At 37.9% G+C, this 27,943-nt stretch overlaps 1 protein-coding gene across 1 annotated transcript; it reads left to right on the top strand.

Moving 5' to 3' along the window:
• The first annotated feature begins 17,275 nt into the window (after window positions 1–17,275).
• Window positions 17,276–27,507, top strand: LOC108670078 (fizzy-related protein homolog). Its single transcript, XM_018157531.2, has 11 exons — window positions 17,276–17,312; window positions 17,859–17,869; window positions 18,646–18,753; window positions 19,305–19,490; window positions 19,719–19,853; window positions 20,701–20,889; window positions 21,711–21,935; window positions 22,351–22,483; window positions 22,837–23,000; window positions 24,387–24,584; window positions 25,788–27,507. Exons 1-11 carry the CDS (start codon window positions 17,276–17,278, stop codon window positions 25,827–25,829), a joined length of 1,428 nt encoding a protein of 475 aa, XP_018013020.1. The 3' UTR covers window positions 25,830–27,507.
• The last annotated feature ends 436 nt before the right edge of the window (window positions 27,508–27,943 follow it).

Consider the following 27,943-nt stretch of genomic DNA (forward strand, 5'->3'; position numbering starts at 1 on the left):
TCACATTTTAGTTTCTACAAGTCTACAATTTTGTTTCCAATAAAGCTTTGTTATTACGCTGTTTATATTTATTACATAACATTCATTTCCAAGTCCTCAAATGTTCATTTTATTTTTTATTCCTTTCAGCAAGTGTTCATCCACAACGTATATAAAGCCTGGAAATTAGAGTTAAAGTCAGGAGGCATATGTTAACTGCTTATTATTTCAGCCTGTATGTTCCCGCTCTTAACATCACCCCACTAAGCCGGACTCAAATTGTTCCAGCATTTCTAAATCGTTCTCGCTGACCAACACATTTACGTCGGGACGCTAATTAAAATTTCCCGAGATTAACACCGTCTACTCAGCCGCACTCAGCCTGACCTAGAGCCATCTGCGTTCTCGCTACGCGTTCCGCAGTCCTAAATTATTTCATTCTATTTTGATTTATAGAAAAAAATCAACTATTTATCCATTATATATAACTAGTGGTCAAAATAGACACATTACATCAACTAATGGAGTTACTTGTTTCATTTCAGCAGAATAAATTCATTACCATATTTATGATGACTGAGAGCATAAAACTTATGTTTTATCACATCAATAGAAGAGTGAAAAAATAATTTATGTAACTGAAATACAAATACCAAAGAGAAAAGCTGAATGAGATTGAATAAGTTAAATTGGTTAAATGTGTTATCAACTTATCAATATATTGTGTAAATCGATATGTTGTGTTTTCGATATATTGTGTTATCGATACGTTCGTTGCTGCCATGCAAGCTTTCATTTCGTATTTTTCAGCCATATGCATGTAAAACATTTAGTTAATTTACACCTATAGGTAAAATGCCTATTTAATACTAAATTTTGAGATATGTTACAATGATAAGCGTGAATAATATTTGAGTTAAAAGATCTTGATCGTATAGTATATGGCAATATATATTTCACACCATTAATCGAACGAAATATATTTCTTACTGAATAGTTATGCTTCAATAAAATATAATTGACCATATGTACGGAACGTTTTCCCTTAAATTTTGTAAAATATTTAGTAAAATCACCATGAATAAATGCGAGTTCTCTCATTCACATGAATGGTAATTAATTGCAATCACAAATTATGCTATATATTCCCGTTATACAAATGTCTTGGAACTTATCTATCGCAGGACTATTTCAAATCAATTAAGCAGGCATCAATATTTCAATGCGTCATATAATGCGAGGACTGCTCATGCAACGCGGTGTACGGCCTAGGAACTGGCAATTCTTTTCGTCAAAGCTAAACCACTTCCCGCAAATAAAAGTAATAATTAGAGTTGTTCAATTAAATTTTTTTTTCTTTCTATCAGCAGGCACTAATAATGAACTTCATGAAATACAAGAGTAAGATTTTTTGTTTATGTTATCGATAAATTTGTATAAGCTTTAAGCTGGAAGGATTTCTTGCGCATATTCATAAATATGTTTATCAATGGCTGCAAAAGCTTCAATTAACTTTAAATTGTGATTCAAATGAAGTGATTATAGCAGGAAACTAAGCCTCATCAAGTCATAAATTTGCTGGAATCCAGTAAGTGTTGCAACTCCCTTCAGTGAGAGATCATCTTGCGTCACTGTTCACTGTAGGTGCTGCTACTCCTTCCACGAGAGAGATCTTCTTGCGTCACTGTTCACTGTAGGTGCTGCTACTCCTTCCACGAGAGAGATCTTCTTGCGTCACTGTTCACTGTAGGTGCTGCTACTCCTTCTACGAGAGAGATCATCTTACGTCACTCTTCACTGTAGGTGCTGCTACTCCTTCTACGAGAGAGATCATCTTACGTCACTCTTCACTGTAGATGCTGTTACTCCTTCCACGAGAGAGATCATCCTGCGTCACTGTTCACTGTAGGTGCTGTTACTCCTTCCACGACAGAGATCATCCTGCGTCACTGTTCACTGTCCATCCTGTCATCTCTGCATAGATTTCCTTTCGCCGTACGTGCGTCAGCAAGTTTTTCCTGCTCGCCATTTATCAGAAAATTCCGAGATGACAAATTGTCTCTGCGGTGAAAAAAGCTTCGTGCAGCGTCTACTTCCTCAAAAAATTATTCCAAGGGTTGAAACCATCAAATTGCGTGCCGTCAATTTGCGATCTCGTTAAAGTTTTCCATTACCTGATGATTTTCAATCGGCTCTTTTTTTTTCGAAAAATTAATCATAAAAACATGTATAAACAAACCTGTTAAACTATACACAACCTTACGACCTTATAATGGGTGTAGGACTTCGTAGTCCACGGTCAAGCTGACCGTATTAACACACGCATGTGTTAATAATTTTTTTGTTTCATTTCATAAATTCAATTTGAACTTCTGATATGTTGGTAAACGAGTCCTTTGACTTGACCCTATCTGCATCATTAAAATTAAAATATTGAATGACTAATGATTTTGTAATCTCACTTTAAAATAAAAATAATTTCCCCGTAAAAAAGCTATTATTTTATGATTTAAATTTATTTCCATAATTAAAAAAAACACGAGTCCAGCCTCGCTACTGAAATAATTAAGTTTGGTTACTGCGTGTTAAATTGCCTCACCTTGTTACTCAATTGAACCTGTCGGAATAAACTAGCTACCCAATCATCCATGTAGCCATCATTAACATAAATTAAGTTCTGCCTGCCTCCAGTGAGAACCACTTTTGTTGGTTCACCTGCACCAGCGCCCCCACACACGCAGCAGCAGAACGCTGCTCTGGCAGACGGCATGTCCGCCGGAAAGGCTCGTGTGTCGCGGGCCTCAGACACTAGCGTGCATCTGCACTCCTCTCTATTTTAAATTAAACTCAACTTATTGGCTTTTAAAAGCAGATTTTTCTGCTAACTGCTTTTAAGTGACCATGATATGCACATGTCGTGCACCTACGAGCTAATAGGCATTTTGCGTGTGCAGACCCGGAGGCGGTCATGAAGAGTGAATTCTGCAACTACACGGTGTGCATCGAGAGGAAAAGTAAAAGTAGATTACTGGAACTGACTTTAATACAAATTACTAATGCTTATTCGTAGCAAGAAATGTTTTCTTCATCATTACTGGATTCAAGATAAGCTTCTCTGTGATCTGCGTCATGATGATGCATTTCAGGACGTATCTGCGGTGCAGATGAGGATATCCTCTGGCTGTGGTCGTTATTGCAGTCTCACTTGAGGAGAGAAGCATCTTGTTACTCAGGCGACGATAAGTGCCGCTAAAAAACGGCTCCTCGAACGACAAATTATCTGCTCGCCAGCTGCCCCACGAAGCGCAACATACGGCCGAAGGAAGCTTTAAAGTCTCCACAACTGCTAGGGCGAACGCAAAAACAAAACGCTCCTATAAAAACTAAACGGAAGCAAGCTCTCGTCTTACCTAAACATTCCGTTAGGGAACTTCTTATTAATAAGTTGCCGTGTTCCTTCGCTACAAATAAACCCCCCATGCCACCTCTTCCTGTGTGTAAACCTTACCACGACCACTCATCTCTCCCAAATCGGCAGCCACGACATCTTTCTAATTTTCGGCAATAGAATCCTTGATTGAAAATGAAATTATGAAATTAACATGAATCCCGATATGAGCGATTGAGAAGCCCAGTCCAGATTTCTCGTCAATTCACATTGTAATCTAATATATAATACAATCTCATCAGCTTTTAGAGAAAAACGGATGAATGTAAACATTAATCCTGTTATTCTTTTGTATACATTTCTACTTCCGTTTCTATTTGACACTTTTGTTTAAAGCTCTTCGATAAATTATTACCTGAAGGTTATTTGTCGCAGGACAATTATTACATCTTACTTGTTAGCTCATAACTCGACTCCTTGAATTTTATGGTTGATTATTTGTGTTCCGCTCATCGTCGCTCCGAAATAAAAAAAATTGAACTAGAATAACATTATTTAGTGGGTGATTAATAAATGACCACATCCTTTCGGTGACAATCATGTAGATTAACGTATAAACACAATGGTTCCAATTTTCAAGTTCATAATGTTTTTTACAATCGTTTCTTTGATTTTATTTTAACTTCCTCTATATATAGGCAGCACAAAGGCCTGCCTCCCAGTCAAAAAGGCAGATCGTTTCGCGGTTGATGTAAGGTAAATTTTGTTCGAAACGAGTATACGAGACGTATATGTATTATATTCATATATTAATTATATGAATATAATGTCACGCGTATCAAAGCAGCAACATCGACGAAGTGTCTGCTTTTTTACGTGTGCCCCATCGCTGTTGCGCATCAGCGTCTCTGCCAATACATGGGCTTAGGAGCCCATGTAATATGGAGCCTTTATACATGGGCTTAGGGTATCGCATGGGACGGTCTGAGCAGGGCTGTTCCCATGTGTAAGATAAACCGACGCTGTTTACGTGACCCATCTTAGCTTTACTGAAGCTTTGTGCAACATACTGCCACTGACACAACTGCTGCTGCCACTGCCACAACTGCTGCTGCCACTGACACAACTGCTGCTGCCACTGACACAACTGATGCTACCACTGACACAACTGTTGGTGCAGCTCACTCTGCATCACCTACATCTGCAGTCGCAACAGCTGTTAAAACATTGGTTGATGTTTGGCTGTTTGGGTTCAACATAAGCAGAAGTTCATGCTAGTGATGATGGGTGCAGTCGTGCAGAGCGACATTTATTACCTTGATAACGACACTGATAACATTTGATCTTTTTTATTCTCTATTCCTATTAAATAAGAACACACAGCAAGATTGAGTCATAAAATTTGAATGCATAAAACAATAAACCTGGAAATGAACATGATATAGAAACTAAAGCTCATATTTATTGCCGATGAGCGCGAAGTCTGATTAATGTAATGGTAGAAAAATTGAGAGAAATTTTTTCAATAAACCAGCAAAATATCCGTATCAGTTTTTGAATGGTTCATCCTGTGAAAGAGAACAACGGTTTCTACCTGAAACGTTTATTATAATTAGGAAATGTTTTCCAATGTTTCAATGCGACATGCCGCAGAAAATTTCCAAGCTGTTGATATGCCCATATTTTTCAAAGTTTCTCCCGCCTATATTTTACAAATTCTAAGCTTTCCACTCATAAAAAGTCTTACTGCTTATAGTTTTATGCTAGTAGTTAGTCGCACTGCCCCCAATTTTGATGTACTTATCAATATTTAATGACGATCCCAACTTACAGCTTAATTTTTCCCTGCTTTTCACTGAGTTATACCGTCAAAATAAACTGCGCTGTACAGACGCGCTTTATTAACGCCCAGAAATTGCGTTGTTCTCGCGCCCAACAAAAGCTCTCGTAGCTCAATGGCAAATTGTGGCGCCGGCGCATTGTTTACAGGAGCAGTTGAGCTCGTTCTGCCTAATTTAGTTCACAATTGGTCTTCATCTGCGATACCTCGTCTCTGTGTCACGAATGATACCTCGTCTCTGTGTCACGAATGATACCTCGTCTCTGTGTCACGAATGATACCTCGTCTCTGTGTATGTGTCACGAATGATACCTCCCTGTGTCACGAATGATACCTCCATGTGTCACGAATGATACCTCCCTGTGTCACGAATGATACCTCCCTGTGTCACAAATATCATTCATAAGCGTTCGCGTGTAGTGCCCCAAACCTTCAGGCGCTCGTATTCCTGATGCGCCGCGTGCTGTCAAAGCTTTTGTAAAATAATGGCGGCGAGCATCTTTGATTTTCGTCCTGCAGATAAACAAAAGGCATTTATTAGACGAATAAATCAAACAACGACCTTTCGTCTACGGATAGATCAAGTGTCGTGAATGCTATTCGTACCGAAACGCCTGGTTACCGTTTCAATTAAGGATAGATTTATGACAGCCAAGACGCCATTGTAGTTCTATTTTCTTTATCTTTCGTCGCATTGGTATTGATGACAATTAATTCACTTTTGAATTGTCTAAACTTTCTAGGAATATACTGAAGCTAATAATTTTTAACTTTGAAATAATTAAGCTATATCTTTTCTATTACCCCATGTTTTTTCTTTTAATGATATCTGCCAAGTTAAATCATGCAAGATTAATCAAAAAATCTTGCGTAAAATTTTGCTTGGCGCACAAAATAGATTTAATTGTACGTAATCTGTACACTTAACAACCTCGCCGGGCTCGCCTGCCGCAAGTAGGACGTCCTGTTCGTGAGTGGTGACGCGGTTGCCGGCTAGCGCGCGTCATACCTAACAGTACCAACTCTGACTTGGGTTGTACTAACTATAACTATATAAGGTTGACCCACAAGGAGTCATACCTAACCGTAACAACTCTGACTTAGGTTGTGGGTTAACATGGTTGGAATATATAAGGTTGACCCACGAGGATTTCCATCTTTCAGTTCAGCTTAATTTCTTGTTACGTCTCTGTGATCGAAAAACGTAAACAATCCCGTCATTTCCATGACGGATTGGTTGACTGGTTTGATAGCATTTCATTGATTGGTTAATGCCCGTGACGTCACTGAGATCAGTGACGTCACAGGCGAACAAGAAACTACATCCGCAAAAATGAGCTTCTCCTGGGTCAACCTTATACTGGTTCAACCATGGTGGGATAACAGTTAAATTTTCGCCAGTGGTTAGCATCTCTAGGAATTATTTGCCGCGCAAATCGGTAGAGTTGGCAACCATGCCTAAATTCATTCTGAAAAGTGATTAGCGATTAAACAATGATACTTCATTTTTTTAACGACTTTAAGCACTTCGTGTAGTTGTTTGAAGAACAGCATTCCAATGTAACGTTAGGATGGCAGTTTAATTGTGTGCAGCGTTCTCGTCATGTCATCATCGAGTTTATCAGTTGCGTTGAGAACCTGTCGTCTCATTTCATGAGAATTGATCTCATGTTACGTTTCAAAATATATGCGTGTGTATACGTACATTTTCTATGTATTTAATTTCAAAATAAATTAAAATTAATTACAATTTTACACGCATTCCTTTTATTTATAATAAATTTTACATGTGTCATCCATAATATCTTGTATTTTTTCACTTTCCATTCATTTTCAATAGGGTGTAAATGTATTCTTCAAACAGTTTTAATTATTAATCCGTACGCTTAAACCATTTTCCATATCTTCAACACAGTTCCCAAACATTTTAACCATCATCTTTAGTTTTTTCCTGCAACCTTGAATCTTTTCATCCTTTTCTCCTACCTCCTCTAAAAAATTTTCCGAAACCAATAGCTTTCTACATACAATTGTTTTTTTCTCGAACATTTTCAAAAATTAATTGCGTTACGAGTTTCAAATTTGTCAAGTAGTTTTCCAAATTAAACATAATTTACAGCTTGGAACTATAAATAGATTTATGCCTTATCTTATGCACATACTTCTGGTATCGCGATATCATATGATCAAATTTTAATGGCATCAAATGCTGCAAGTATATATATAAGAACGCCCGACGCAATGATGAGCAACTTAAATTCAAGGTCTTTATCTCTCGTATTTTCAAGCATGTGAAATTCGGTCTTGAGGCTGCTCCAGAATTTAATTTATCCAGTCGCTCGACCTGCCTGCCTTCTAAATACGAAATACTCTCAAATATTAAAAGATTAGTTCTAAAGAACCAATTAGTTTCTGTTCCTCAATGTGGTGGCATGTGGTATTTAAGAGAACTGGTGTAGAAATAAGGTTCCAGTAAAAATATTCTAATGGGCACCTTATTTCTAACAGTAGGTGAGCGTGTGGACAAGAGTAAAACGTACCCGCCTGAACAAGTTGCTGCTGGTCAAAGCCTTACCGTGAGGAGTGAACCGACCCTGATATTTCAGGTCTGAACTTGTTCGGATGTTTTCCTCGATATTCAGCTTAGCTTTCGTCACGCTGATATGGCCAAGTTGTTTACGTGCGCCTGGAACACCAGTTCCGAGTCATACCTTCGAGTCAATTTCAATTTCTGAACATAAATGATGATATTGTACGTTCGTATGGAATGGCTAGTTATTTATATGAACGCATTTGCGTAATTCGTAGCGCCTTTAAATTACTTTCTACCGTAGTTATTTCATCCCAAAATTGACACTGGCTTCAATAATTTTTTTAATATGAGTCTTTCGTGATCCATGGCACAACAATACTCTGTTTTAGAACCAAAATAAGAAAAAATTACAGATAACAATCACGTGATTTTTCTCACACAACTTTTAGAATACTAATGCGCTTTGTTAGTAGTATTCGTGGATTTTTATTCTTTCTTGCATGAAAACAAGGTTTGAAAATACCATACGATAAAAACGTGGGATTTTTCGTAGCCACGTACCACAGTTCTGATACTCTAATGATGATGTAGTTCAGCCAATAATTTTAACAATGATTACTAGTTACTACAGCTTACTTTTTAAATTAAATGCTATGAATATATTCAATATCAAATAAAAAAAACTCTGTTGGGAAGACCAGAAGAATGATGTCTTTATTTAAAGGTCGTATATCAGAACTATTATAACCGAAGAAAAATACTGCTTTCTTCAATGCAGACGGAAAATTAGATTTTAAATTCCGCCGTTGTTGCTGCAAGTGTTGTTGCTGCTACAGTTGTTGCTGTTACTTCTGTTGCTGCTGTTGTTATTGCTGCTACATTTGTTTCTGCTACAGTTGTTTCTGCTATAGTTGTTTCTGCTACAGTTGTTTCTGCTACAGTTGTTTCTGCTACAGTTGTTTCTGCTACAGTTGTTTCTGCTACAGTTGTTACCGATCAAGCAGATATTGTGTAAGGATCGAGTTCATCACGATATCTCATCTCGCCACCGACACAGCCGCTGATAAGAACAAGTCGATGTCTGATAACAAAGACTTGCGTCTCCAAAGGCTCCTTCTGTCGCCACTTACTCTTTTTTTGCTATCGTTAATTAATTGACGTGTCGCCAGCTGCTCCTTATTGCTATAATTGACATGCCGCCACTACTCTTTTTTTTTGTCATCGATGACGTGTCGCCCGCTGCTCTTTATTGCTATTGTTGACGTGTTTCCAACTGCTCTTTATTGCTACAGTTGACATGTTACCAACTGCTATTTATTGCTATTGTTGACGTGTCGCTAGCTGTTCGTTATTGCTGTATATAGTTGACGTGTCACCAGCCATTCTTTATTGTTATCGTTGACGTGTCGCTAGCTGTTCCTTTTTGCTATAGTTGACGTGTCACCAGCCGTTCCTTATTGCTATCGTTGTCACATCGCTGTTACTCCTTATTGCTATAGCTGACGTGTCACCAGCCGCCGTTCTTTATTGCTATCGTTGACGGGTCGCTAGCTGCTCCTTATTACTTTTGTTAACGTGTCACGAACTTCTCTTTGTTGCTATCGTTGATGTGGCGTCAAATTCTCTTTATTTATATAGCTGTTGTGTAAAAATAAAGTTTCAAGCATTTTGAAAAGTCTCGATATCAATTTAATCTTTTAATTCGACTTTTGCTACTATGGCTTGATCAGTCAGGTTTGCAGAAAAGCGTGAGAATGCCGTTACTCAACCGGATCGACACTTCAGCGAACTCGCGTGCGAGGTGGCCTGCACACTCGAATGCAAAACCTAACTTCATTTTCAACTCAAACAGCCATAAATCCATCAATAATGAACGGATTTCATTCAAATTTGAAAATTAAGTAGATATTATCAATAGTCTGTGGACGGATTTATTTCAGATATTTACATCAATTACTTTTTTTTAATGCCACAAAATACTGAAACTTGACATGACTAGGACCTAACCTGCGAGGTGAACGTGAAGTTAGGTTTTCCGTATTAATAAAAAAAGTAATTGATGTAAAAATCTGAAATAATTCCGTCCACAAATTATTAATAATATCTACTTAATTTTCAAATTTGAACGAAATCCGTTCATTATTGATGGTTTTATGGCTGGTTGAGTTAAAAATGAAGTTAGGTTTTCCGTATTAATATAAAAGTATTGATGTAAAATCTGAAATAATTCCGTCCACAAATTACTGATATTATCTACTTATCTTTCAAATTTTAATAAAATTCGTTCATTATTGATGGATTTATGGCTGGTTGAGTTGAAAGTGAAGTTAATTTTTGCATTCGAGTGCGCAGGCCAGTTCGCAGGCGAGTTCGCTGAAGTGTCGATCCGGTATTTGAAGCTGAGATCTGTCATATCATTTGAATAGCTATTAGGTCAATTTGAGCTGAAGGAGCTGCAAATTGACTGATTGTGTATGCTTATTGAATTTTAGCGCATAAGTATATTAGTTTCATGTTACCAGATAGTGTCATTGTGACAGTTATTCATAGTTTTGGAGAATATTTTTCACTATCACAAATGAGACGAAAATGTGGCCTAAAAATTTGTTAGACTATTGGAAAAGAAGAACCCTTAAAATTGTTTGTTTACAAACAAGCATCTCGGTTCTCCTAATTTTAAGTAAAAGACAAAGTGCAAGGAATACACAGTTTATTAATAGGTAAAAAATGTTAGCGCATCAAAATCTTTTTACCCGCATTGTTCGGTTGATCAAGGGGAGCGTCTACCCTAAAATTTATCTCGGCTATTTACAGACAGATCACTTTGAAATTTGGTGAAATTTTGGTACAGATATGTAAAACAGAAATCTAAGACTTTTTTGTTCGTGTGAATTTTTCAAAAAAAATGAAAGAAAACGTGAAATTCTTAGAAAACGGCCAAAAAAGGGGGTACCGTAGAAATCCTACTTCTTCTAGGATTTTAGAGCTACAACATTGAAACACACATCATGCGATGCGTAAAGACCATATCTATAATTCATCGTGAACGTTTTTTGAAATTCTCATTATTTGGGTGTGGCGGCATTTTTTGTAAATTTTTCGGAAATTTTTCGATTTTCCCCCCACACACCCCCTTTTGGCGGAATAAAATCCAAACTATAACGAAATTGGAAAAACGTTTACGATGAATTGTAGATCTTTCTTTCGCAAATCGAACGGTATATGTCTCATTGTTGTAGCTTCAAAACTCTAGGAGATAGGTTTTCCGTGACAATAAGTGTGAATGTTGAGGAGAGCGCGACAAAGTCCAGCGCGCACCACAATATGCGCTCAATGTAGCATAGATACCAAACTAAACGTTTCTGGAGCTTGATTCCACTCAAGGATGATGGGAGCATCTACATGCGTATCTCTCCCTACAAAGCCCGGAGGCACACTGAGTCAGACCTCACAAAAACACTATATTTGTAATGGTGGACAGCGAATTATCTCATATCTAATTACTGAAAGAACTCCCCCTCGCCCCCCTTTCATGAAGTGTCGTGTACGTAAAAATCGACGTACAGAGATGGTAGTGGTACCATTGGATAGGCCAGAATGTCAGCTTTAAGATGAGAGTAAACACGTAACTGCAGCACAACTCAAGTAGACACTATATATAAAGAGCTCACCAGCTAATTAGTTCCTATCTAATTACTTAAAGAACTTCCCCACCCGCCACCCTTTCATGAAATGTCGTGAAATCATAAATCAACGTATTGAGATGGCAGTGGTACCGTTGGATAGGGCAGAATGTCAGCTTTAAAATTAGTATGAAAACCGAAAAAGTAAAAATTTTCAATTTTAGGGTAGATGCTCCCCTTAACAACGGAGATGCTACTAAGCGTCTGGTATAAACTTATTCTTCATGAAAATTAATATATACATATACAAATAAAAACGTTCAAGTCGAGATGAATAAAAATCATATGTTATAGCACCTTTAATGAGTGGAATTGCAACTCTAATTAATTTTACCATTCCCGCAGATTTAATTTTACTTTGTTATTACTATTATTTTTGCCCCATATTCCATGATGCTGGTCACGTTTTAATCGATACCATTGATAATGCACCATCGGTAGCCATGTTGTATCACTGCAATACTATACTGTTTACAGTAAACAGCGGATACTAGGTGATATGCAGATAACATCTCCTTCCAGGGTCAGTAACAACTAACAATGCCCTAAAGCTAACGATAGTTACTATTAATGCATTTACTAATTAATTATTGGTACTTTTCTCGAATTTGGTGTTGTGTTTGATTAGACAAACTGTTTACTAATGCTGCATAGCCTGCATTTAGAGGTGAACATTTCTGACTCTGTGCCGTTGCCCGTTCTGCACGACGCTGCAAACAACGGTCATTATTTTAGTTTAACTTCAAGATAAAGTTTAAGTCTTGGCTAAAAAATACTTTGTCAGCGCTGAATCAATTCTATACTTTATATGTCTTGACTGTTAGTAATCTGGAGAAATCAGTTTCAACATCTGATTCTTTGTCATAGCCTTACTCAAAAGACTGAAAAGTAAATTTTATAGGTACCTAGCCTAGTCTATGTTTAACTTTTTTTTAATTCACAATTTGGCCATAAGTGGTGCTGTGGTGGACTGGCGGCGGACTGGTGGTATCATTTTATTTTGTTGTTTTCAAATTTGCCAACATTACCAAGCACAATTTCTACACTAGGTACCATCTGCAATTCTGCATTGTACCTGACATAGTGGCAAAGCAGAGAGTATTTTAGACTCTCCCTCAAGTTCATTTTTGAGTCCTATAAGTAGACCAGTAAAGTTTAGATGTGCCATTGGTGCCTTCTAATGAATGACTGGAATCTGGACTGGTTGCGGCAAGTAGGGGTATTAACCTGCACATCAACAGTACAAACCTGCATGCCAATGTTGGGACTACATTCCCAACATCCTCCAGGCCGGCAAAATTGACACGATCAATACCTAATAACAATGCGCGTAAATTGACTATACAAATTAGGCCAATACGGCATAATTACAGAGCGTAATTAAACTATGTGATACAAAATATGAATATATATATTTGCAAGATAAGTCAATGGTCTGTCGTCTATTTTTGCTTCATTTGAGCAGTTATGGTTTCCAAATCTGGGTGCGTAACCGTGCGTTATGTTATGTCATGTGTACTTTGAATGTGCAAAAATTATAACTATCATATGAAAATTGTTATGTAGGTTATCATAGCACGAATCACCATAGAGCATCAAGATTGCAGTTCTGCTACCACCTTTCATGGAATTATCCTGCTTTTTTTCTAAAATTCAGTAATCTCACTTCCAGCAAAGTTTGCGAAATTCATTAGCTGCATAAAATACTCTCTGCTGTGGTGTTTGAGTTCCGGTTGACATGACATCCGTTTGCTTGTTTTGCGCTAATTTTGTAAAGGTTGCTTCAGATAAATTAATCATTGCCATTCCCATGTTTCACCCTCAATTTAATGTACCAGTAGCTAACGATATTGAATGGCATTATTCATACAAATCTGTATCTATTAAACTTTTACATTTTAAGATCTGATGGAAGCGGTGAGTGTCCCTAACAATATGAAGATGTATATAAAAACATTAATGATCTAGAAGCGGGCTTCAAAAAAAAAAAAACATTTCAACATGGCTCTAATTAAATAAAGATCATTACATACTTGTACTATAATAAACATGAAGTCTCCCATGAATATAATAACATGAATAACAATAACTTCATGAATAACATAAACATGAAGTCTCCAATCCTCATAATAAACATGAAGTTATATTTCGTTGGTCATCAAAGATCAAAGTTTATATCAACTACGCAAGTTGAACTAACAATAATAAAATGTAAGACATGTCCAGGTTACTTCTGACTCTTCCGCTTGTCGGATACGTATGGTAATTGTAAACTGCGGCTATTATACATACCTACAAAATGTAAACAAACTGTGTTCAGTGTTGCCATAGGACTTTGGAGAAAATTTCTTCTAAAATAAAGTTCTAGATTTCTCATTCAGCAAATTTCCGTATCAAGAAAAATCATATATTATTGAAAGATAATTAAAGGCATACTGTTCTGAGTATTACGTCTGTTCCTCCACAAACGTCTCTTGCACGGCAGTGCAATGTAGAATTGATGGCCAGGATTGCGTGAACATGTGTGCGAAGAGAAACAATTTTGATTACATTGCGTCAACTGTGCGCAGTAATGGCTTAAAAAAAGTCAAAATGCGCGGGAAAATTCCCCAAAAACATACATCATCCTGAGTGTGGCATGATTACTTGTCTATGTATACATATAAAATATTGAATAAAAATGTCTGATGTTTCTCAGTTGAAAAGATAGTTCCATGTATGATTTTTGAAAATTTAAGGAAGAAATTGACTGTTGTACTATATAATTTTTACTAAAGAACTTGTTTAGTAACTGGGCAGTGGACACAATGCACAAGTGCCTGACTGCTGACTGCCAGTCTTTAATATCAGGCAGAATATAAAAGACAAATTGATGGTAAAAAGTCTTCTGGCTACCTATTTTTAAAATTGTAAGCAAGCAGGATGGAATTCTAAAAACAATTATTCATTTATTATTTTCAGTCCTTGGAAGCCAGTATTTTGATCTAAAAATGTAAGTTTGAAAAAGTTCAAATGCTGTCTATGCTGTTTAATAATTTGAGAACAAGTTCCTCACTCTTCCAATGCCATACAACGTAATCACTTGCAACGTTGCAAGTTCAAATAGTCGTTCAAAAAATTTAATTAGGATGATAAGATGCATTAGTTCAGTAACAATAATAAAAGATGGTGAACTAAGCTTAAATGAAATAACAACATCTTGCACTACAAACTTTTTCAGTAAGCCTTGTCCACAGGCATGGAATATATCTACTTGCTACTTGGCAAGCCGTGACTGGATTTTTTGAGCCATGGTTTTATGGGTTTGCCAGCCGTGATTCCATTTCTTTGAGCCGTGAATTCCATATTTCAGCCATAAAAAGCCATTTACGAGCCGCAAACTTATTATTTACAAAGTCCCATGAATTTGTTACCACACATCTCTAATTTTACTCTAAAAAGTCACTAACATTTGTCTTCACTAAGCGGCAACTGAACAAGTGATAATGCAGTCTGACTGCTCTGACGTGACCACAACTGCATGATCTTCAAGGAAATGTTTTGGGTTGACTTTATGATGTTATTACATTCTGCACGAGTGCATGTTATTTTGGCTGGAGGCAGGAGCATTGAACTATATATACTAGGGATTATATACTGGAGAAGTATACAATATATAATGGGGAATTATGTGGAAAATTTTATGAAATGACATGTTTGCAAAGTGCAAACTGCAATTTTTTCAATCACGCAAAAAATGGTGACATTAGAGCTGCCAAATTTCATACCTACAGAAATTATATGATATTAGAGGTGCAACATTTTGCGGGAAAAAATAGTACTTTTCCAGTCCTGCTTGTCCATGTCACATGACTGACATCTGATAAGAAAATTCCTATCATTTACTACAATCACATCTCTGTTGCAGCACATGCAGTTCTCCTAGGCTCTCAGTCTCAAGTACCAGCTCAGGATAATGAGGTTCATCAACCTTGTAGGGCAACTTGCCTAAGAGAAGGTAACTCCAAACCCAAACCTCTGCTGCCTTGCAGCCAATCTCCCATGGTAAAGGCTTAGTAGCACACCAGACATGATAGTTAGCTCTTCAACACAGCCCATCTACAGGCCAAGACCAGGGTCCTAATCAGCAAGATGTTCTTTGCCAACAATGCAGCCTTGGCATTTCATACCAAGAAGGGACTCCAGTTACTTATCACCTGTTTTGTGTTATCAGCGTACTTGAAATATCTTGAGCTTCAATGTGAAGACCAAGCTGTGCATCTACAAGGCTTCTGTCCTTGGCACTCTTCTGTATGGTTTGCCAAACATACACCACCTATGTGAGACCCCCCAAATAATCTTGACAACTTCCACATGAGGTGTCTTGAAAATTGGCAATGGGAAAGCTTGGGCTACAATATCAAGATTTTTTGGGGCATATTCTTCAGTTTTCAATGAATTTTACTTTATTTGGCTCCCCTGAACAATTTAAAAATCCTAGAAACGCCACCTTAAAAAGTTTATAAATCCAATAGTTATTGAGCTACGGAAATGAGAGACATACCACTCGATTTGTAAAAACCATACCTAGCAACTCTAGAAGCCCTTTTTTTTTTAATTTGTGCATGGTTGACTTATATATGGGGTGGAAGAGGAGTGGAGGGTAAAAATGGGAAGAACGCGAATAAAAAAAATGATGAGGAAAATAAAAAATCGGGGCTCTACAGTCGCTAGATATTGTTATTACAAATTGAATGATATGTGTCTTGACATTGCAGCATGTGATTTGTAAAAGTTGTAAACTTTTTTAGAGTACCCCCTTTTTTGCCATTTTCTATTAATTTCATGTTTTCTGTGATTTTTGTCAAAAAATTTACACGAACAAAAATGTCTTAGATTTATGTTTTACATATGTGCACCAAGTTTCAAAACGATCCGTCTGTAAACAAAAAATTTTTCTTGGAGGGTAGCCGGTCCCCTTAAGTGGCTTTGACAGTAGCTACTTGCTGGGCTCTTTGCTTCAGGCATGGAATATATCTGATTTTCAAGCTGCCACTAGAGTTTTATTGTCATATTGGCAAAGTATAGACTTATATATAGGAGCAAGTTCATTTATAATTTCCAGTTCATTATTATTTCCGATATCTTGTGAATGGTACTGGTATTCATGATACTTCCTGGTCTACTTCCATGATGAAGGTCTACTTCCTATGTCTACTTCCTTTGATGAATATGATTAAAAAATGAAGATTGAAAATAGTGTGCTGGATTTATGTATTAGATGCAAGATTTCCGAATTTAAAAAAAGTAAAAATTTCACTTTGGAGCTGCAAAATTTTAGTAATAAGTAGGAATTTTCCAATCTTGGTTGAGCCTTGCAAGTACTGAGATTCCTATCTAATACACTACAGATTCAAAAATTGCAAATTGTCAATAATGATAATTGTATGTTTTTATCAATATTTTCAAATTATGTTTCACAGGTTGTTTTGGTTGTTGTGTAAATCACCAAGGATGGATCGTGAGTACGAGATGCGTATTCTGACAGACATGAAAGCTCTTCAACACAGCCCATCTACAGGCCAAGACCAGGGTCCTAATCAGCAAGATGTTCTTTGCCAACAATGCAGCCTTGGCATTTCATACCAAGAAGGGACTCCAGTTACTTATCACCTGTTTTGTGTTATCAGCGTACTTGAAATATCTTGAGCTTCAATGTGAAGACCAAGCTGTGCATCTACAAGGCTTCTGTCCTTGGCACTCTTCTGTATGGTTTGCCAAACATACACCACCTATGTGAGACCCCCCAAATAATCTTGACAACTTCCACATGAGGTGTCTTGAGTGCATACCTCATATCACATGGCAGCAAGATGGTTTTGGGCTGCATTTCCACAGACCTCCTCTACTGTGAGCTTGTAGAAGGCTGATGGAAAGTGGGAGGCCTAAAACCAAGCTTCAGGGACATCTGCATGAGGGATTTTAAACTGAGCCGCATCAACCCATTCTTGTGGGAGAACCAAGCAGCTGGTTCTCCCACTTCTAGCAGCACCTAGGCTAGAGACTCACTGTTGGGCAGGCTGTGTTCTGCACTGAGGTAGAGTGCTACGTTAGAAACTCTCGAAGGAGGTTTTGACAAAAACAATGGTTGATGCTACTGCAACTATCTGCCTTCACTTGTGATGTTGTGGATTGGATTGCCACTCTGGGATTGGTATGTACAGCCATTCTAAGCAATGCAGGCAGGCCTGATAGGTACTCCATTGCCTCTTGAGATGGATGAATGCCGAGGATGACAATATTAATATAGCTGGGAAGTTGTGATTCAGTTTAATTCATAAAATAAATTTATTTTGAAATCTGGCAGGATCTATGTATGCTGTGACAGCTTAAGGGGACTGGCTACCATAAAGATTGGAAATTTTGGCTTTTCTGTTTTTTTGACTCATTTTGTAGCTGCTGAAAAGGTGCGTCTAATGCAGTTTACCGCATGTCTGTGCGTGCAATAGTTTTTGCGCAAGACAATTTTAAAAATATATATATGAACATTTTTTAACAATATGTACAAAGATTTATTTGAATTAAATCTGTATATATAAATCATTGCTCTCGTTAATTACAAAGTGTTTGCACTCTTTTGAAAGCTACAAACAAGACTCATTCAACAAAGCTACTACCATGGATGTGCATGCAATAGTTTTTGCGTAATGCAGTTGTAAAATTATGTAAAATGAATATTTTATATATATATTTATATATGAAANACTCAAGTTTATTGAACTCTATTGAGACTATTCAACTCGTGTGAAAATTCTAGTCTTGGTCATTATTAATTAGTTTTTAAAAAAGGATTTCCAAGTGAGTTGCCTTTTCTTCATGAAAAATTTTCTAGTTCAATGATAATTTCCTTTAAAAAAATATTTTTCTCTGTGCATTATTATAAAATTATAACAATAATTAAATAATTATTGTTTAAATTAAATTCCATAACAATAATTTAATAATTTTGTAATATTACAAAATTATTGTTTATGACCTCTCAACTTGACCCTGTCTTAGGGACGCCTGTAGACTTACATTTTGTAGACTTACAATATAGATGCAACAATTCCTGTCATTAGAGCATTGTATTTAATATTATGATTGTATTCAAGTAAATCTTGAATATTTTATGGAAGTGAGAAAATTTCATCAGAAAATATGAGCATAATTGAAAGTATCAGTGTTTGATCTCCGCCTGCAGCCCAGACGCTCTTTGAATTTTGGGTCTCCATCAAAGCAAAGAGGTGGTGACCGCTTCATCCCCACCCGCGCCAACAACGCTTGGGAGGTTAACTTTGCCCTTCTGCCGGTGACTAAATGCCTTAATATGTCTCTGAATGTAGCACCTTCTAAAGTATTTACATATTCCTTGATACATATGTCAAGAAATGTGGTATGTTCTATCGTTGTAATCTGTTGATAGTTAATTAATAATCTGTTGTAATTAATATAGTAATCTGTTGTAATTAATATATTGTAACTAATGCTGTTGATTGGAATGTTTTTTATACTTGTGTTTAGTTAATGATGATAAGTTGAATGATGAATCAGATGAATATTTGTATATTACTTGACTAATGAATGAAATATGAAACGTATATTTGCATATGACTTGAATGATGAATGAGATGAGTTCTCTTGGTAAAGCTGGTAGGTAAAGTTAGGTTAAACAGGCAAATATGTATGATTTTTATTGTGAAATACCTTAATGTTACAATGTACAACATGGATGATGAAGCAGGCAAATAGTATATGGCTTAGATGGTGAATCAAGAAAAATTTTATCACTTGGAGAGTAAGTTGGTTGAATATATGATTTGGATATAGCAGGAACTGTTCTTATTTTCTATGTGTTTTCAGGAACACAGCAAAGATGGCAGCAAAGTCCTGAAGGCAGACTTCAGTTCCAGCAATGACGGTACTAAAGATAGCAGCGCCTACTCTGCCCTGCTGCACAACGAACTGCTTGGGGTTAGCTCTGATGAGAACTCCTACGGCACAGACGAGCGCAGGATGCACAGCATCACTAATCCTAGTCTATATTCTGTGAGTTTCCAAAACTGGAAATAAAAACTATAGTTAAATTATTGTTAAGCTCTATGCTAGATTGTTTTGTTCTTGTCCAAACTGCTGCATTCTATTGAAGAATTCTGATCTTGCATCTATTTGCATTGCTCTAACGGTCGCATTATATACTAATCCATAAAGCTCCCATCTTCATTACTCAGTTGTACCTAATCGTTTTAACATTGCGTTGTGACAATTGTGTTGCAGTTCTCCCCTGCCAAAGCACGCAACCGCGACGGCATGACGTCACCATACTCCCTCTCGCCCGTGTCTAACAAGACGCACAGGATGTTGAGCTCGCCGCGCAAGGCTACACGCAAAATTAGTAAAATTCCCTTCAAGGCAAGCTGTTGTTGTCTTTAATGGCTCTAAATAACATTATTGCAATAGTCATAAACGCATCTACAGCTCCAGATTTTGATACCTCGCTAAAATTCAAGAGCAAACAACAACCAAATCTTTAACTTGTAGGCCTCATGTATAGCTTTTAGTAATGGAGATTTTGTTTTGCGTGTTATCCTGCAGTTAGTTTTTCTCTTCATCCACTGCAAACAAATTTCAACAAGATTATATCTCGAATGAGGTAATTAGAATGTTAATTGTCACCGTGGAGAGTGAGTAGTACCGTATAGAGCTATAGACATAGTTGGTCAAGGATTGAAATTCTGTGAACTTTTTCTAATGATTAACTTTTTTTTTTTTGTTACGGGCTTTCATCCTCTTTAATGCCTTGCCTTGATGTGAAGATAATCTATTTCCTCTGCATTACTTCAGTTTACAATTTTTATTTGTGTTGCTCTTGTCTTGGATGGTATTTCACTTGACCTTGTAATAAAATCATCCTGATATATTTTCTCATAGGTATTTTTTTTTATATCCCCTTCAAGTTTCTTCTGGAATGTATTGATATTTTGAGCCCAATTGGTGTGTGAATAGATGGAACTGGCTACATAATTGCTACTGTAAACTTGAAGTGATTTCTTGTTTCCTTTGTGTCCCTAAAAGTTTATCATTTTGATTAATTTAATATTATATCATATTTCGCGGTCATATCTACGCGGTTTTCAAGTGTTAGATAACTTTAAACTACATTTATAAAGATGGTTATATAATGACTGCATTTTCACTCCTTTTCCTAGTGCGTGTTTCATAAATTCTGTCCACTTCTGACTTCGTTCATTTGTGACAGGTGTTGGATGCCCCGGAACTGCAGGACGACTTCTACCTGAACTTGGTCGACTGGAGCTCACAGAACGTGCTGAGTGTGGGGCTGGGCACGTGTGTGTATCTCTGGAATGCTTACACGTCGCAGGTCACGCGACTGTGTGACCTCAGCAACGACAGTGACAGCGTCACTAGCGTCTCCTGGAGTGACCGAGTGCGTTATCATTGCGTTACACTCGATTAGCCGGACTGACACTCTGGACAGCATTCATGTCATAAAATTGACGATACTGGCCTTTTTGGCTGTGTTCATACTATAAACTGTTGGAATAGTGCAGATATTCTTAGCAGTTTGTGCGAGTGCAACGAAGGAGTTGACTGATTTTCAGATGCTTATTTGTTGGTGGCACCTCCGCTGTGTACTTCCCAGATGTGAAAGCAGTATTGCAACTTGAAACAATTCAGTCGTGCTGTTGTAGGAGAGCTCCTACCAAACTAGTAGAGTTATAGGTACCTCTTGACTTTCAACTCACCAGTAATTCATTTTTCTATTTAATTTATGCAGGAAAAGAAAATTAAAAGTAGTAAACTTCAAACAACATATGTATTGGCGAAATCAATGACCATTCAATTGGTGCTGCAGTATTAGAATCGGCAGTAGAAGTAGATCTAATATTCTTCATTATAAGGTATTGCTCTTTAAAGGGGAGGTGAGGCTCACAAAGAGCCAGTAGGCGAATTGCTTTAAACTCGCTTTATTCATTTATCCTGAATTTTCCGTCAGGTGAACCATGAACTTTGTCCCCTGGCTCTCAGATTGTTTTCGAAACGTCATCCTCGTATAATGCTGAAAAGCTATGATGCTGCAGTGTAAGCTGTTAAAAAAATTAAATCTTTCACATAAGTCATGTACTAACTAATAAAACTTCATTCGAGTCCAACAGCACGCCATGAGTGATACTCCAGGCTTACAGCCCTAAGTGGGGAATAAAAAGTGTGATCACTTCCCTCTCACTTGTCATTTTTGCTGTTCAGGGTGATCGTGTGGCGGTGGGCACACATGAAGGTCTCGTACAAGTGTGGGATGTGGGGAGCAACAAGCGCCTCTCGGTGCTGGACGGACACACTGCCCGCGTCGGAGCTCTGGCCTGGAGCGGCGACACAGTGGCCTCTGGCTCAAGAGACCGACACATCCTGCAGCGCGACCTGCGTGTCGTGCGTGCTGCCCCCATCAGGAAACTCCTGGGGCACCGACAAGAGGTCACTATTTGAGGCATTAACTTGCATCTGGTTTACACCACAGCATGGCACGTTATCATCGCTTGCTTAATTGAATTAATTCTTTTGAGCTTTCCTCTCGAATATAATATCCTTGATCCTCTTGGAGATTCGAATATAAAATCTTCTTAGCAGCATTTTATCATATTTCATTGAGAGGTCAACAACAAGTTATACTTTGCGTTTCTATGTCCTATATTCATTTGTTATATCGTTTTTCATAGTTTATTATCAGGTGTGTATGTACTTGACTGAATGTGTTAGTCTTAACTTGACGTCATCTTATCCTTGAGTTGTTATATAGTGTAGGCTTTGTGGTTGGTTCATGAAGGCTCTTATTACTTTCTTTCGCCTGCCCATATCTCAGAAGTGCGTGTTCATTTAAGTTATATTGCAGGTATGTGGACTGAAGTGGTCTCCAGATAACCTTCATCTCGCGTCAGGAGGCAATGACAACAAGCTTTTTGTATGGAACCTTCACACGGCGTGCCCGGCTCAAACCTATACTGATCACAACGCTGCCGTCAAAGGTGATTACGGCTGCATGATGGTCGTGATGACGGTCTTGTGTACAAGCGTATTTTTGTCTTAAATATCCCATTGTGTCTGATTATATCGACTTGGTCTGAAAATTCACTAGAGCTAATTTAGGGAAATAATTTATTTTTGTCATTTTATAACTTATGTAATAACTTAATCTCAATTCATTAGGTAAAATGTGCAACTGAACTGTCATATTATTTCATCCCACGATCACACCAAGATTAATGTGTCTTTTAATTAATCATTAATGTATTATTAAATAATTCATTAATTATTAATGTATTTAAATAATGTGATATTAATTAATTATTAATTACAATTAATGTCTTTTATTCCTCAGCGATTGCTTGGTCACCTCACCACCACGGTCTGCTGGCGAGCGGAGGCGGCACCGCGGACCGCCACATCCGCTTCTGGAACACACTCACCTGCCAGCCCCTGCAGGCCGTCGACACGGGCTCACAAGTCTGCAACCTCGCCTGGAGCAAACACGCTTCTGAACTGGTGCATTTCCCTCTGTATTTTGTTATAAAGTGATGCATTTCTCTCCCTGCATTGTACTCAACTGATGTCTTTAGTGCAGTGTATTTTTGCTGTTGTTAAATGGTGCATTTCCCTCTGTATTTTGTTATAATTTCTTCCCTTTGTTATGCATTTCTTTCCCTGTTTAATGCTCAACTGGTGCCTTTGGGGCAGTGTAGTTTTACTGTACTTCAGTACCTATCTTTCTGTACTTTGTTATAAAGTGATGCCTTTCTTTCCCTGCATTGTACTCAACTGGTGTCTTTAGTGCAGTGTATTTTTGCTGTTGTTAAATGGTGCATTTCTTTCCCTGTTTTATACTGAACTGGTGCTTTTAGTGCAGTGTATTATTGCTCTTGTTAAATGGTGCATTTCCCTCTGTACTTGGCTGTATACTGATGCATTTCATTCCCTCTTTTATACTCAACTGGTGCTTTTAGTTTAGTGCAATGTATTTTTGCTGTTGTTAAATGGTGCATTTTCCTCTGTACTTTGTTGTAAACTGATAATTTATTTCCCTGTTTCATGCTCAACTTGTGCCTTTAGTGCAGTGAATCATTGCTGTTGTGAAATGATGGTTTCTCTACGTGTAACTGAACACTGTTGCATATTGCGCAGTTGCATGGATGATGATGTAATTTACTTAGCAGCGCTAGAGCTGAGCCATAAAATGCTGACTGAAGCAAGCGATGAAAAGCCGTGAGAAAGCTTGATGCCTTAATTATGATGATGAATATTTAGTAATTATGATGATTCAACTTAGGCCGAACCTGATGCTACAAAGTATTAATTATTGGATCCCGGTCAGATTTCGACTCTGCATGAGATACCGCTCCTCTCAAAAAGCCGGTGAAATGTTCTGAGATCTGTTCATCAGAGACTTAAGGCTGATTTATGTAGAATTTTCAAATTGTTACACTATAAGCCGATGAGAAATCTCGATAAATGGTACTGAAGAATTATTCTCTATTAACTTTTATTATTCTCTATTACTGTTTATAAGCTAGCTTCCATTAATATAAGAAAACAGAAGGAAAATATTGACGAGCTGAATACATCCTCTTGATAATAATAATAATAATACAATATTTCTTGGCAAACAGTGACAATAATAACAGAATGCACATTGTATTTTCTCCAATCTTCTTGATCTATTTTTATGATTTTTTACAATGGTTGAATTAATTATAGTTTGATTAAATAAATTCATTACCGGTAATTGTATATATTTGTAAATTGAATGAATTATTTATCAGGAAATTGTGTTTTTTGAGTCTTGAAATTTTCAATTTTGTTTCTGTATTCATCTCATGTGATTAGTTACATCGTATCAAATGGGATATTGATTGAAATGATCTCTTATTACAGGTATCAACTCACGGCTACAGCCAGAACCAGATCCTCGTGTGGAAGTACCCGTCGCTGTGTCAAGTGGCCAAGCTTACAGGGCACAGCTACCGCGTACTGTACCTCGCCATGGCTCCTGATGGCGAGGCCATCGTCACGGGCGCCGGCGACGAGACCCTCAGGTTCTGGAACGTCTTCAGCAAGGCCCGTAACCAGAAGGTGGGTCTTGACTGCTGGGCGCGTGCGTCTGGAACGTCTTCAGCAAAGCCCGCTACCAAAAGGTTTGTCTTGACTTCTGGGCTTGTGCATCTGGAACATCTTCAGCAAAGCCCGCTACCAAAAGGTTTGTCTTGACTTCTGGGCTTGTGCATCTGGAATTTCTTCAGCAAACTCGAAGTCACAAGGTGGGTCTTGTCTGCTAGGCTCGTGCGTTTGGAATGTCTTCAGCAAAGCCCGCAACCTGAACGTGTCTGGGTCATCTCCTGCAGAACCACCCGCCAAGGTTTTGAAACGAACGCTTGATTCCAGAAGTAGAGAATGAATTATCAATGGCCAAGTCCTGTTACATTCATAGCAGCCAGTTACTATAACTCTATAGTTCTGCCAGCTGCCAGTTATTCTCACTATAACATTTTAATTGCTCAATTAGCTAATAGATAAGTCATTAACCGGGTAGTTGCATTTAAGTTACAATAAACTATTGGGAAACCACGGGTGGACTGACTCATTCAGGATAAGTTATCATAAGAGGATTATCATCATATTTTGAGAATTTCCTTTTAAGAGACTTCATATGAAGTTATCCGAAGTGCAGATATTGTTGGGGCGTCGTTATTGTGGTCTGTTTACAACAAGTCAATGATCTCCATTTATGGGAACATACCTTATTATCCCAAATGAAACTATCTTGCCAGGGGTAGAGAACGTGCGGCCGTCAAACTATCCCAATCGAAACTATCTATCGTTGTTGGGGCGTCGTTGGGCGAAGTCTGATGGACTTGCTGTAGTGTTATTGTTCCCTGACGAGTTGAATGACGAGTTATAGTGTGTGTTGGCAGAATGCAATATCTGTGGAGGAAAACTCGTGCGCAATTATTTGATTAAAACTAATCACCTACCGTATCGTTATAAATATCCTTACCTATGCCTTCACCCTAGTGATCACTCACACATTTGGTTTTCGGTGCTTGCCATTATTCAGTTTCATTTATATATAATGGTGGTTATTTGCTTGATGGTCATTGGAACTATCATCACATCATAAATATAAATCAGTTTCTCAGAGCTGCAACAATCCAAATTTCAGTTGATGCTTATAATAGAAACAACAGCAAAATCCACAGATTTCCTTGATGCCAAAAAAGTTACCACCCTCTGTTACAATATAGTCACGAAGAGAATTAATTTCATTTTGTTTTCCAGGAATCGAAGTCTGCTCTGAACCTCTTCCATTCACTGCGGTGAACAACTCAGTGGACAACGAAGTTTGTACAGTTCTGACGCCAACCTCCGTCGTTTGTCTACACGCATCGTGGACGTTGGATGAGCGGCCATACATAAAATTATTCCTGATGGAAAAGTTATTCTTCTGCTCTGGTGGTGCATCAAATGCATATTATAATCTTCGTCTTGGAACTTGGTTTATTTGATTTCGTTAATTCATTACTGGCCTCTTCCCCAAGTATCAGTAGGAGACTGACTAATATTTCATTTGCACTGCACTCATGTCTTTTAATTCCCGTTCGTTGCATAAGAAGCATGCGTTTCTCCTGGTTGCATGCTACTCGTTCTCGTTTGCTCTTTCCGAAGCATTGCCTATTCTGTTCTTGTTCTCCACGTTCAAGCTCACCTACGAATGTCTTTGTAATGTTGAGAAGTCGATTTGTATTAATGTTCGTCATGTTTGAGTATAACTCGTTAACAGACTTGAATGGATGATGAGACGTTTCGGTATAATATTTTACCGAGGTTCTGAAAATGCGAGGTTTATTATCTTCGATAAAGTCTTCTGCTAAAATACTGTCTCATCTGGTCTTAGTGTTGGCTTGGATGTAAAGGGATAGTCACGCTATCGTACAATTTAGTATAATCAAGGCATGAATTGTAGTATCATGAGAATCTTATGATTGGACCCTATATTGTATTATTGTTTTGAAGCTTGCAGAATAACTGTGACTTTTCCCGACTGACTGACTGACTCAACAATATTGGACTTTACATGACGGATGCACGAAGCCATGAACAGTCTTGACTGAAGTGTGCCAGTCTTGATGTTAGAGTGACTGTTGGCATTCGGGATAGACGCGATATAGGCGTGCATTAAAACAATTCTCTCGAAAACGGGTTATAAGGAACGACTAGATCCTAGTTCATTCATATTAATCAATTGGGTAGGCATGACTGCACGAGATTTGGTTGCAATGAGCCCAGTTTAATTTGGGCCTCTTAAATTCGTGGTTTTCGTTGTTACGCTATCGATTCCATTTTGAAGGTATTCAAGTTTGAAAGTTATAACTTGTTTCATTCTTATAGAAAAAGTGGAACATTGATATACTCACAGAAGGTTTGAGATTTTTAGCGTAATTGTTTGATGCGGTTTAAAGTTCAGAAAAACCTATGTTGTAGTACAATGTGCGATCGTTTGATCACTTTTTAAAATGTGTTAAATGGATTGTGTTTATTCAGTTATACATGATAAATATTTTATTGCTGTAGCCACTTGAAGATTTTGTCTTGATCCTATGTGTGAGTGGTCAAATTAATTCTATTTGTATGTGGAACGAAGCTGCGGCATGAAGTTTTCACGGAGAAACTCCGTGAAATTTGTGCCGCGTCTCTTGTTGTTAAAATTCACTTTCGGTTTTATTTTTCATTCCGATCGACGCTTCTGCGTACTTGTAAATCATTTGTACGATAGCTGCGTAACGTACTGAGGCACTTGTGCCATTTATCATTAATTTTGCGTTATTTATTCACTTGTATTAGGTATTAGTAGTTCTAATATGTACATAGCGAGTGTCGCGTTCGAATGTGCGGTGTAATTCTTACTGAACGTGTACAATTTGTTATGGCTGTATGATGTGCTTAGCAGTTGGATGGCTAGTTAACGTACATCCTGGTGGCTACATCGCCTGGTGGATGGCGTACATCGCCTGGTGGATGGCTTGCACCCTGGTGGCTAAATCGCCTGGTCGATGGCGTACATTGCCTGGTGGCTAAATCGCCTGGTCGATGGCGTACATTGCCTGGTGGCTAAATCGCCTGGTGGATGGCGTACATCGCCTGGTGGATGGCGCACATCGCCTGGTGGATGGCGTACATTGTCTGGTGGCTAAATCGCCTGGTGGATGCTTCATACTCTTTGTCTGGCGTTGTTAGAAGCCAAACGTGGTCATGAACTCACGTCAGTGCTGCGGTCGTCGCAATGTTTGCTGCTGAATGTTCTGTTCGATCTAACCTAAATTGCATCCTCTTGCTCCAGCCGAGCCGTGTACAAAGTTCTTATGGGATTACTGCTGCCACTTTCCTTTTGTTTGGTTTTCCGTTCTTTTATCTGTTGTTTCGATGCATGCACGTGC

The sequence above is a fragment of the Hyalella azteca genome, unplaced genomic scaffold, assembly GCF_000764305.2.
Source record: "Hyalella azteca isolate HAZT.00-mixed unplaced genomic scaffold, Hazt_2.0.2 contig13406, whole genome shotgun sequence".
NCBI lineage: Eukaryota > Metazoa > Arthropoda > Malacostraca > Amphipoda > Hyalellidae > Hyalella > Hyalella azteca.

Bases quoted from the DNA above. Each gene is read 5' to 3' on its own strand.
- LOC108670078 (XM_018157531.2), top strand. From the start codon at position 17,276: ATGGTTTTGGGCTGCATTTCCACAGACCTCCTCTACT. The intron at 19,491-19,718 runs GTGAGTTTCCAA...ATTGTGTTGCAG, and splicing joins CTAATCCTAGTCTATATTCT to TTCTCCCCTGCCAAAGCACG. The intron at 24,585-25,787 runs GTGGGTCTTGAC...TTTGTTTTCCAG, and splicing joins GCAAGGCCCGTAACCAGAAG to GAATCGAAGTCTGCTCTGAA.